We start from the raw sequence: 13570 nt of genomic DNA, 5'->3' as shown, positions 1-13570 counted from the left end.
TCCTAGTCGCACACATTTCATGGATACACAGAACCAGATCAGGAGGACGGGCATACTCCATTTATGCTCTTAAGGGTGGAGCAACCTCCCACTCCACATCAGAGTCTCCTCCTCTCTTCTTGTATTGCACGAGAAGCTGAAGATCTAGCTTTTCAGTTAACCAAACTACCACAGGCAGGGCTAGGCACACACACCTGCTCAGCACCAGAATACTCTTGCAGGTGATAGTACACTTTACAAATACCCATAACATTATGGATTTCAGTATGATGGGTGGAAGCAGAGTGGCAGTTTATAAAGCCTGCTTGAAGGCAGTGATTCTAATCGGTAATGGGTGGATTTAGCATTGGAAGGAATTTAATTTGAATGAGGTTATTAAAGAATCCATTTTTTTTTCTTAAGATTTCAGTGCAATTATTGCAGCCAAGTGGTAAGTGAAGCCTTATTGAGGGCTTTTTTCTGTGACTGATTTTCTATCAAATGTCTGAGAAAGGCCTTGGAAGTAGCTAGGGTGTACAGTCAGAAGTTCACGATCTGTGTTTTTTGGCTGGGAAGGCTTGGATGGCGATACATGTAAGATTTGCTGTTTGGGATTTGAAGAGTATATGGTTTTGAGGAAAGATAGTTGGTGAAAAATGTTTTTGTATTAATTTTGCAGACATGACAATGTTTGATCATAATTAAGAGGTATATATATAAAGAGATATTTTAATAGTTTCCGGTGAAGCACTTAAACCGCTTTCAAGCTAGAAATCAGAGGCCCAGCGACTTCAACTGCACCTGAAAAGTTTTATTTTTATAAACTATTTAGCTGCTTTGGTTTTTTGCATTTTTTTAGATTTGTTTAATAATTCTTGCTTTCCTTTTTATTTTATTCCACATACATATACATTCACCAAATATACTCATACTATTTCCAAATGTTTTGGCTCCACATGAACCCAAACAATCTTGGAATTTTTATTGATAAAGTTAAATATTTGTACCATATTGTAACAACCATTCTTAAGTCTTGGCAAACTATTTGCTATGTCCTCTGGAAAGCCTGATTATCTGAGTTTTACTGTAAGTAGCTGAGGTGTTTGTGCTGATGTCTGCTGAAGCCTTCTTTGTTTGGAGTTGAGCATTTGATGCCAGTCTACAAACGAAAAATGCATTTCACATCTTTGCATTGCTCTGAAGAGAATTGCATCCTCGGGATCAGGAAAGCGAACTCTACAATAAAAAGGATATTTGGAAAATTCACAAAATTTGTTAATGTGAAGTAATCATTTATATAGCTTGCAAGTAAGACTTACTTTTTTAGTTCAGTTCAAAAATGCTGTGACACTAAATAACTGAGAGAAAATAATTTAATAATCAAAATCTCTACACTTGTAATGAGATAGCATTAAAACATAATTTGAACAATTTTCATATACCTCACCTAATTGAGGGGCTTATTATGATTGCGGTTTTCCCGCATCCTCCGGGCCGGCGGAAGCCACCGCCGGCCTGGAGGATGCGGGAAAACCGCTTCGGAGCCTCCACAGACCCACCGCCAAATTAGGATGGCTGGTGGGTCTGGTTTTCTGTCCGCAGCTTTTCCGCCGCAGTCGCCTTCCGACCGCGGCGGAAAAGCACTAACATGTCTGGCGGTGTCTATCAGACACGGCCAGGCATATTAGGATGTCTGCACTTCTATGCTTTTCCACAGCGGCTTTTCCGCCGTGGAAAAGCATACGGACCTTCACTTCAGGGGCCCGTTGTGGGCCCCCTGGGTGAAGGGGTGGTGGGGGGTGCACATGGGGGGTACCTATGGTACCCCCCTGCATTTGCATGCACACAGCAGCAGGCACCGCGCGGTGCCTGCCGATTTGTGCACGCAAATGCCGTGCATGCATTTTTAACATTGTGGCGGGTGCAGCCTGAAGCTGCACCCGCGGCAATGTTAAAGATAGAGGATGTGACCGCCACCCTGGTGGTCACATCCTAATCTGCACAGAGGGAACACCGCAACCCATGCGGACGTTCCCTCCTACTCTGGGGTCGCGGACGGACTCAAGTCCGTCCGCGATCCTAATGACCCCCTGAGTGTGTTTTATTTGCAGATCCCTTTGGTGGTAGCTGTTTAAAACATTTTTCTATTAGAACATTTGTGATGGCAAGATGTCTGACCATACTTCTATGGTGATTCTGATACTGTCCCTCCTTAAAAAATGGTTGGAAATGCCTTCTTAAGAAGGCAGATTGGGGAAAATGTAGTTATCATAAAATTTAAAGGCACCCCACCTCCCCTAGGCCAAGGTATAAATATTGGACTGCAGACACCAACTCTTCAGTTTACTTATGGATACTCAGTCAGGAAGAAGGACTGCTGTGCTGCTGAAATGACTGCAACTCTGCTAGACTGCTCTTCTGAAGGACTGCTACCCTGCTGTGCTAACCTGCGGCACTCTTGCCTGGGCAAGGACTGGAACGGCATCTGCTAAACCCAGGACCCAAGAGTGACTCCAATGGGTAGTTGGCTAGTATCCTGACTTGAGCCTCAGGAACAGAAGGCTAAAACAACCTCAACCCCAGCACCTGGACTCTGCCATCTGTGCGTCTACCCTGCCAACCCTGGACCCTTGGAAGTAGGACTAAGGTGCTCTGCCAGTCTCTGTGGAGCCTGCGAAACTGATGCATCTCCTCTGTTGCGCGGCTCAACCCAGAGGAGAATCGACGCATAGCTGCTGCTGCATGGATTGAATCCATAGCAAAGACATGCATTGCTTTCACAGCCTGCGGCCTCTTCAGAGCACAATGCATCCTCAGCACAGGCCCTTGCATCTCTCATCAACAGCAGCTTCGAGGACAGACTCCGTATGGCAGCCTTGCATCACCTTCTCGCATCGACTGCGCAATGCACCCCTGATGCTGGACCTTACATCGCAAGCCTTAGTCGACTGGATCTTCTACAATGACGCAGGACCTCACATCGCAGCTGAGCTGCACCTCAGAACCAACACATCGCTTTGGCTGCGCACCACATCTTTGACACAGATCCTCGCAATGCTCAAACATCCATGATTTAATGTACTTTGTTCAGCGAGCATAACCGGTTCCCTGTAGCTGGCCCATGCTCCATCGCAGTCAGCCTGAACTTGTGACTTTGTCCTGGTACGACACTACCAGATATCACAGTTGGTGCTTTGTGGTTTTAGTACTATTTTCATTATAAACTTCAAATCTGTGGTTCTACTGATTGGATTTTTGTTGTTTTGGTCCTGTATTAATCGGGTGTGGAATCCCTTTTCTGTGGTGTTTATTACTGTTTGAAGAATTGCACAAATACCTTACCCATTCCCTTTAAGTTAAACCTGACAGCTCTGTGCCAAGCTACTAACGGATTGAGCACAAGTCAATTTAGGGTTGTCTTTTGCCTCACCCTGACAAGGATTGTGGTTGCTGATGGACCAGGGCTCAAACTCCAGTCAACCAACAACCCCAATTTCTTACAATAATCACCCGGGAAAAGATTGCTTTATCTGCCTTACTACCAGGGGAAAAGTTCAAAAGAAAAATGCTGGTTTCAAGACCAAACAAGCTTAGCTCTAAACTAAAAAAATGTGAGGTCCCAAGAAAAGTCCTAATTTTGTACGGTCTCATGGGTTGAGGGATTGGGAGAAGAATTGAAGTCTAAGAACCAGTCTACATCAGAGCACAATGAGACCCTGTAATGCATAGGTCCAGGCCACAAGCGCTTCGTTTGAGGAGTGCATCTATAAAGTTGAAGACATCTTGGAAATAAAGAAAGTGCTATTTTCTAGGCATCCTACTAGAGAAACTTAGATATGTTGGTTAACATCCATTAGTCAGCCAACTTTAAGGAATGGAAAGAAACTGATCTGGAATGCTGTAGACAGGTCAACTGGAATTTTTACACCTATATAAGTAATAACTTGGTCTGAAATGAAGGAATAGTATCTAAAAGACTAAGGGCCAGATGTAGGTAATCTCAATTTACCTATTCTTAAATACCGAATCATATCGATTCGGTATTTAAGAATAGGTAAATGGGATGTAGGTAATTTTTCGTTAAAAATTACCGAATCTGTAAGTTTCGGTAATTGCCGAATAGTTGGTGGTAAATAACGAATCCTTAACTGAGGAATGCACTAACTTGAGTGCTCCCTACATCCTGGATTCAGTAATTTACTGAATCGGTATGTTGAGAATTTGGTATTTTACCGAATCTTTAAATTACCGATTCGGTAAAATACCGAATCCTAAAAAATGCCACCTACATCTAAAAAGCCTATTACCGGTCAATAACGGCCGAAATTCGTTAATTTCGTCCGTTACCGACCGGTAATAGGCGACCTACATCTGGCCCTAAGTGTCACTATCTGTTTTACTTATGTTTTGTATCCAGATATTTTGGCAAAATCAATTATTATCTCTTATCCACTTCATGGTTTGATGTAACAAGCAGGAGTCTGCATATAATTTAACGTGATGTGTTTGAAGGCCTAGATGAAGTGTAGGTATATCTTTACATTATGTGTACAATGCACGCAGCCTGGAAGAGGAAAGGCTTCTCATTCAGGTTCCTCACAAATTTTTATGTTGTTGGAGTGACCTGGTTTACCATTATAATGGGCCATATTTCATTAGAAAGGTCCATGATTGGCTGCATAAATACCAGCCCAAATCGATATCTGTGAATCCGTTTCCACAAATAGCCCCAACTGTCCTGGTTAAACACTTTCTCTGCATTGTCCACAATGATTTCCATTTTATTAACTAATGCATAGACTACGATTGAGCTTGTGTCACAGATATGGTTGTTAATATGGTTGTTAATATCTCCTTTGGGCATACAACATTGTTGTTACTGTAAAACAACCTCCTAATAACTTGAATTAGCCTTTTTACAGATGACAATATGAGCAAGGTTTTTGCAGCGACTGCAAGAGGTTTATACCAAACAAACCCCCAAGGTCCCTGTATGAGGGCTTTGGAACATTAGAGCAGCCAGAATTGCAATTTTGTTACGCCATTATGACAACATCTAGCTTCTCCAGAAAAGAAAATTGATGGCCATTGTGCGGAGTTGAGCTAGATCTTACCAATCATGACCATGATGGTTTGAAAACATGAATGTTTGACTTATAGAACTGACAATGTTATAAATTCCAGCTGCATAGACTTTGTGTTGAATTCTGCACTGTTCTGTAATGTGTTAGAATACACCACGTAGGCAGACAGGGTCATTTAGTTCCCTTCTGATTTGCATGTACTTTTGGGACCACTTGCCCACTTTATAATTATGCAGAGGATTGTGGAAATTGAAAAGACTTATTGCGGGAGACGCGCGCATCAACTAAGATGGCTGTCGCCACCGGAGCTCCGTGATTAAAACGGCCCGATTTTCGGAAAACCGACTATTTTTGTGTCATACTCTCGGCGCAAATGACAGCGCTTGCATGCTGTTGCTGTTTCCTACCGGTTGGTGATTTGTGGATGATTTTAACAGGCGGAAGTCTCCTTTCTGACTCCATGGTTCCTGCTCCCAGCCTCTCCTTCAGGTACTGCCAGCTTTGAGTGCTTAAGGAGCTAGTGTTCTTCAGGAAAGGGCCTGGCTTGGGCCTAGCCACGCCCACAGTCCAATTTAGCTGCTGCACTGTTAGTTTTGAAGAGATGTTTTGCTGTTTTTTTCACTAATTACCTCATTTATCTCACATTTTGGGGCTATTTTTCGCATTTTGTGTATTATTCACGCCTAGTTGTGAATTTAATCACCTCATAATGGCAACGAAAAATCCAGTTACTAATAAAAGAAAGCAGCAAGTTTCTCCTCCCCCAAATAAATCTAAAGTGGTGGAGTCATCCGAACCTTCCCTTGCATTAATTTTGGAGGAACTTCAAGCATTGCGTCTGAATACTGACTCTATTGTCTCAAAAGTTAAAAATATCCATAAAGATATAGCTTCTATATCGATGAAAGTCTCCGATAATTCTATCAAAATTCATGATAATAAGAACAAAATTGACGCTTTCACGCCTTTAGTGGCTAAAATAACTCCTATGCATGCTCAGCTGTTGGACATGGAAAATCGTAATAGGCAGTACAACCTTCGTATCTTTAATTTGCCTGAAGAAGTTGAAGGGTCTGACTGTCGTTTATATCTGGAATCTCTCCTTCCTGGTTTTCTGAGTATCAAATTTCCAGAAAAATTTGAGGTGGATAAAGCCCATAGAGTCCCCTCACACCGTAATCCTCGTCATACTAAACCCAGGCAAATGATATTCAAAGTTCTACGTCATCATCATCTGGTTCTAATCAGGAAAGCTGTGAGAGCAATTCCCTCACTTTTAGTGAATGGTAACTAAATTTTTATTCATCAGGATTTGCTAAGGAAACGGTTGCTATTCGTAAAGAGTTCTCTGCTTATCGCCCGCAGCTAAGAAGCCTTGGATTTAAGTATGGACTTTTTGATCCTTCTACGATGCGCGTCTGGAAAGACAACGTTTCCAAATCTTTTCAACGTCCTGAAGATCTAAGGCAATTTCTTGAACAACAAGCCCCACCATCAATGGCTACTCATGATCCTAACACTTGTCTTTCTAATTTGACTTCACTTGACGCATACATGCATAATTTTATATTCATGGGCTCCAACAGTTTCTGGCCATGCTTGTGGAACGGGTGTGCGTTTCCATGTTTCTATTTATGTTTCTTGTTTGTCCCTTCTTCTTTTTTTCTTTTTCTCCTATTCATATCTCGTATATAGAGTTGCTATTTGTATTTATACTCTAGTTATGCTTTTCCTTATCTCTTCTTGTTTCTGTCCTTTTTCTTCCTTGCTTCTTATTTCTAATGGCTAATATTCATAATATTAAAATTATTTCTCTTAATGTGAAAGGTTTGCGTCACCCAGCTAAGCGCACAAAAATTTTAGATTATTTAGGTAGATGCAAAGCTGATATTTGTTTTGCTCAGGAAACTCATGGTGATGATCAGATATTACAGTATATGAGTAAAAAGTGGGTAGACACTATTGTATCTTCTCCTGCTAAGGGAAAGAAAAATGGGGTTGCAATTTTATTCGCTAAAAGATTACACTGTCAGGTTTTAAGTAAAATTTCAGACTCTGAAGGTAGTTATATTGTAGCCAAAATTAAAATTCATGATTCTACTCTATTTTAGCTCAATATTTATGGTCCTACGGCAGATGATCCTGCGCTTTGGTCCACTATCACTACTGAAGTTTTAAAATTAGGTAAAGTTCCATTGATTGTTGGGGGTGACTTTAATGTTATTGCAGACCCGTTGTTGGATAGGTTATCTGCCACTAGATTTCGTCCTCCCAAAGTGTTCCATGCATTTAAATCCTTTATTCATACCACAAAATTATCAGATATTTGGCGCTTACACTTCCCTACTGAAAAATGTTTTACCTTTTTTTCCAATCCTCATAATTCCCACTCTAGAATTGAATATTTTCTAATTTCCCCATCTCTTATTCAATCTGTAACTACCCCAGTCATTGGTACTATTGATCTATCGGATCACGCTTTAATTTCCTTTATTTTAAATGTTTCTTCCACTTTCACTAAACAAAATAGATGGCGTATGAATACTGGTATTGTTCTCAATGAAAATCATAAACCTAAATTGTTACACGCTATTCGAGACTACTTTTTGTTTAACCCAGAAGACTCTACTTCAGTAGTTAATAGATGGTACGCTTTTAAAGCTTATATTAGAGGTACTACAATCTCTATTTTGGCTCATGAGAATAAGCTGTTCAATACTAATGTCAAAATTTGAGAGACTATTCATTACATCCAATGATCCCCAATACAAAGTCAAGCTACAAAAGCTTCAATATGAATTTAATGCTATCCTTAGTAAAAGAGCTGGGGTTCAACTTGCTAAATCTAATGCTCGGTTCCGTTTTAATTCAAACAGGTCTGGGAAACTCCTTGCAAACTACTTACGTATTAAAAGGGATAAAACACAGATTACCTCTATTCATGGTCCTCAAGGCAAGATTGCATTGTCCCATAAGGATATTGTAGAACAATTCCTAAAGTTTTATTCCACCTTATATAATAAACCAGATTTTTGTGATAATTCATTAATTGATGCTTTTTTGAATGCTTGTGATTTACCTCAAATTTCCCCTTCAGACAGACTCATTACTAATGATGAAATCCTCACGGCCATCAAATCGCTTCCCAAAAATAAGTCTCCGGGACCTGATGGTATCCCTGCTGAGTTTTATAAAGAATTTCAATCCCACCTTCTACCTTATTTATTTCAACTTTATTAAATTTTTTGGTTCTTCTGGAACCATTTCAGGCTCTTTTGCGGAAGCTTTAATTGTTGTTCTTCCGAAGCCTGACAAGGATCCTACTTTAGTCTCTAATTATCGACCTATATCCTTAATAAATCAGGACTGTAAATTATATGCTAAAATCCTTGCCACTAGATTAGCCCCTGTTCTTCACTCTATTATTCATCCTGATCAGTCAGGATTTATGAAAAATAGATACTCTGCTAACAACACGTGAACCTTGTTACATGTTATTGAGCAGAGCTCTAACCTTCTTGACCCTGCAGGAGTTATGGCTTTAGATGCAGAAAAAGCCTTTGATAACATTCATTGGCAATTTTTATTTAGTACTTTATTGTCATTTAATTTCGGTCCCTCTTTTATTCGCATGATCTCTGCCTTATACTATGCCCCCACTGCTCGTTTATTTATCAATGGCCAAATTTCCTCTCAATTTCCCCTTTTTAGAGGTACACGACAAGGTTGTCCACTTTCTCCACTTTTATTTCTGTTGGGAATAGAGCCTTTCCTTAATTATATACGAAATTGTGATGATGTTCAAGGTATTACAATTAAAGATGTTACTATTAAAACTTTAGCATATGCAGATGATGTGTTATTGTTTATTAGTAATCCAATCTCCTCTGTCCCATCCTTATTAGACATTATTGCCAAATATTCGGTAGTTTCTGGATATAAACTCAATGTTACTAAAACAGAATTTTTCCCTCTAAATGTTTTTTGTACCTCTGATATGCTGCCTGTATCAGATATTATTTGGCAAAAAAGTAAACTTTAATACCTGGGCATTCTATTTTCCTCGTCCTTATCATCAACATTAAAATTGAATAGTAACTTTATACTTGAATATGTTAAAAATAAGACTTCTAGATGGTCTTCCCTTCATCTTACCTGGTGGGGGAGAATGGAATCTATAAAAATGAATATTGCTCCAAAAATGTTTTACTCCCTTGCTATGATTCCCACTCAATTTCCTCAAATATTTTATAAAGACATTGATAAATTGTTATCCAAATTTGGAACAATAAACCACCTCGAATTGCGTACAAAAAATTGAAAATCCTAAATGTCAGGCAGGTTTTGGCCTTCCTGATTTTTATCTTTGTTATAAAGCTTTATACTTAAACAAAGTTCTATATGGTTTAATGCTTCCCCTATAATTAAACCCCCTATTTGGTTTGATATAGAAAAATCTATTGTAGATCCTTTCCCTCTATCCTCCTTGTTAACTATGTCGCATAAGTCCACTATTGTACATCTCTCTTCCATAATCAAATCCTCAAGATTGATACTCAATGATTTAGACTCCAGTTTTGCTTTACCCCTAAGCTCTACTATGGAATTATCTCTTTGGCATAGTGCCTTTATTAAACTAAATAGGAAGATAACTTTCTGGACTTCATGGATTAAGGCGGGTATATTCTCTCTTAAAGATGTATTTTGTGTTGATGCCTTTATTCCCTTTGATCACCTGCAATTAAAATTTAAGTTACCTAATGCTGATTTGGTGAAATATCAATTGTTATGTAACTCTTTCCCGAATTGTATTCCTTCTACGCTTACAACTGATTTGACCCGTTATCTTCATGCTGTTTCTGCATCCTCAAAGGCTGTTTCTATTATGTATAAAAAATTTACTAATTCTATTGGTACCAATATTGATGGACTATCAACATTTTGGAACACTGAGCTTTCAATTTCTCTCTCTAATGACTCTTGGAAGGTTATTTGGCTTAATAGCATTTCTGGTTGGCTGCCGGTGTCTCTTTATCAAACAAAAGCATATATTTTGTTTAATTCTTTATGGTCCCCAATACGTTTGCATAATGCTAAACTATTACCATCAAATCTTTGTTGGCATTGTAATTCAAATCCTGGTTCACTACGTCACATGTTATTCGACTGCCCTATCATTTCAAAATTTTGGTCTGAAGTTTGGGACATGATATTGAAATTATTACCAATCCATGGTGTTCTTTCTTATAAATTGTTAATTTGTAAATCAGTTGTACTTACACATTCCTTTCCTGATTGTGAAGCAAAATTGTTTAATTTATTGATTTCGGCTGCCCTAAAATCAATCACTTTTTGTTGGAAAGATGCTACTTCTCTTTCTGTTCATGCTTGGTGGTCATAGATTATACTTACAAGAAGAGGTGCTCAACTATCACTGCAAGGAATTAATCATAATTTGCTTTCTTTCCAATCTTTTTGGTCACCTATAGATTCTTACATGATGTTATAATTACTGCTTTTATTATTATTCTATTTCTAGTTTCAAATTGTTTGAAGTTTATATTGTTATGTTTATAGTAACTCTAAGTTCTATTTAATATGATATAATATGTACCCTTCCCCTCCCCTCTTTCCTTCCTCCTTCCTCCTCTACTCTCATTTTTCTTTCTCTCTGATTGACTGTTCGTTTATAGTAATTTATTGATCCATTATTACCTCTTCATATTTTGTACTGCTCAATCGATTGGATTTTTTTGCTATGTCATGCCTTTTTAGTATTGTCTTTTTATGTCACTTTTTGTTTGAAAATTCAATAAAATTATTCTCTATTATCTATTCTTTTTAAAGACTTAAACAAAAAAAGAAAAGACTTATTGCAAGAACAGTAGATACCTCTAGGCAACATCTATTCAGAGGATACTCAGCAATAACATAATGAAGGTAAAACAGTTTTGTTGCTAGGATAATAAAATGTGCAAGAAGCATCAGGCCTCACTTGCAATGTTTGTATTGACATTGGTGACAAGTCAGAGAATATTTCACAAAGTAACTTCAATCTATGCAAAACAAGTGATTTGATTCTTCAACTGGTTGCTGGAGTAGAATTGCAGAGTTTAAAATATTTACATGTTCTTACACTGAATCTATAATAACGAGATTACCTAATGCACACATTAGGATATCTTTGAACATCGATCGAACACTATGGAAACTTTTCACCTTCACCACAGACAATGAACACCTCATGTAATTTCTAGCGTTTTTACGTTAGATAAATTATCTAAGTTATCTGTTAAACATGGATTTAGGCTTTGCGAAAAATGGGCTGTGGAAACTATATGACTTTGTATAAACCATTAAAGGTTTGAATACATGTTTTGTGCGTTAAAAACTCTTACACTTTAATGAAAAATATTTTGCTCTGGAGAGAAGATTTACAGCCTGACTTATCAAAGCAGATTCCCCATTCAGTGTCTGTGGAGAACTGTGTTGGTATATAAAGGTCTTAGGCATTGATTTATATGTTGGCAGTAAGGATAAGCCATCGCAAAGGTAATGGAGTAGCCTTACCGACAACATAATGGTTGCATGCACGATTTAGCTGCGGGTGTACTATAGCTATGGCGGTACTCCATCACTGCCCTTGCCAACCTCTCCGACGGAGTAAGGGTCGTCGAAGAAATGGCTATATATCTGCCCACCCAATCACGATTGGTGGGCATATGGCCATTTTGTTTACTGTCCATCACTGCAAGGCAAACCCTGGCGTTAGGGACAGTAAAATGCTGTTTAGGGATTTTCTTTTTGAGAATTAAAAAAACAGAAAACTGTTTGGTAGAGAGCTGCATGGCAGTGGTTCCTGATAGTGTATTATAAATGAAGCAAACACAAGGAGATGATAGACGGAGCCCTGAAACTTTCCAGACACTCACCCCAAGTCACATATCCGAGTTGAATCCATCATCATTATTTAGCTCACTTCGCCACCCCAGTTCACACCCACCCATGTGCAAATCTGTCTTGACCCAGTTCCTTATGGGAACAGTCCATCCCGAACTGCCAAGGCATGTCTTCCCTGGACCGGAAACAAGCAGCCTGGTACCAGTTTCGGGGTAACACCCCTCATCAGCCAGGCTAGCTTTGATCCAGTGGCAAAGGTGAGCAAGGGACCCACGCCTGGGCATTCACTGCCAACTTAGGGCAAACAAAGCAAACACAAGGAGATGATGGACAGAGCACTGAAACTTTTTAGACACTCACCCCCAGTCACAGATCTGGGTTGAATCCATCATCAATCTTTAGCTCACTTTGCCACCCCAGTTCAGACCCAGCCATATGCAAATCAGTCTTGATCCTGTTCCTTGTGGGAACAGCCCAGCCAGAACTGCCAAGCCAGGTCTTACCTGGACCGGAAACAAGCATCCTGGGACTTGTTCCGGGGTAACACCCCTCATCAGCCAGGCTAGCTTGGATCCAGGGGCAAAGTGAGCAAAGGACCCACGTCTGGGCATACCCTGTCAACTTAGAGTGAAAAAAGCAAACACAAGGAGATGATGGACTGAGAACCTAGCATGCCAGTTTGGGCTGGACTGTTTCAATGGGGAACAGTGTCAAGACTGATTTGCATAAGGCTGGGTTTAAACTGGAATGGCATGGGGAGCACAAAAATTATGGATTTAGGTCCAGATCTCTGTACTTGGGTGAATGTTTGGCATTCTGTCCATCAATTGTTCTTTTTGCATTTGTCACCCGAGTGGGAAGGGTATGCCCAGACGTGGGTCTCGTGCTCCCCATGCCACTGGAATCAAGCTAACCTGGCTGATGAGGGGTGAAATCCTAAAAGCTGTCCTAGGATGCATGATTCTGGTCCAGGGAGAACCTGACCTGCAGTTCGGGTTGGACTGTTCCCATGTGGAACAGGGTCAAGACTGATTTGCATATGGCTGGGTTTAAACTGGAATGGCATGGGGAGCAAAACACCGATGGATTTCGGCCCAGATCTCTCTACTGGGGTGAATGTTTGACATTGATCAGCATTCTGTCGATCAATTGTTCTTTTTTCAAGTGTATTATAAATTACCACCTGCTTTGCGGTCATTTATAAATGTGGCAGATGGCCCCTCCACCCGGGGGGAGGAATAATTTAATCCAACCCCTAGTGGAAAGACAGGCCATTCCCTTTACAAATGAGGCCCTTCGTTATGAATATCTGCACCTTGTGGAAAAAACATTGCCATCTTCGGCTCTGTAACAGTGAATGGACTAAAATAATTATGTAAAATACAAACGTTTGCAAATGTACTCACCTACTTAAATTATTCCCAATCTCATGGTCTGTAACAAAACATATTTTCGGAATTAGAATGCAAAGAACATTAGGAATGTCAATACAGAAAACAGAATAATAAACTACAACCAGGCGTTAAACAATTTTAGACAAAACAAGCATACATAATAATGGTGCTCAATAAATATATTTCTTAAGGCAAATCAAAAAATGTTCGGGT

At 39.6% G+C, this 13570-nt stretch overlaps 1 protein-coding gene across 2 annotated transcripts in view; it reads right to left on the bottom strand.

Annotated features, from left to right (window-relative positions):
• Window positions 1-776: 776 nt before the first annotated feature.
• Window positions 777-13570, bottom strand: part of LRRC72 (leucine rich repeat containing 72) — a 109078-nt gene continuing 96284 nt past the window's right edge. For both annotated transcript variants that reach the window (XM_086940005.1, XM_086940006.1), the window contains 2 exons: window positions 13370-13397; window positions 777-1215 (listed from right to left, as the gene is read on the bottom strand). In XM_086940005.1, the coding sequence (XP_086796131.1) occupies window positions 1050-1215; window positions 13370-13397 (194 nt within the window). In that variant the 3' untranslated portion in view covers window positions 777-1049. The remainder of the gene's footprint in view (window positions 1216-13369; window positions 13398-13570) is intronic.

Source organism: Lissotriton vulgaris, chromosome 10 (genome assembly GCF_964263255.1).
Source record: "Lissotriton vulgaris chromosome 10, aLisVul1.2, whole genome shotgun sequence".
Taxonomy (NCBI): domain Eukaryota; kingdom Metazoa; phylum Chordata; class Amphibia; order Caudata; family Salamandridae; genus Lissotriton; species Lissotriton vulgaris.
Note: the sequence above shows the minus strand (reverse complement) of the source record. Positions and strands in the feature narration are given on the sequence as shown.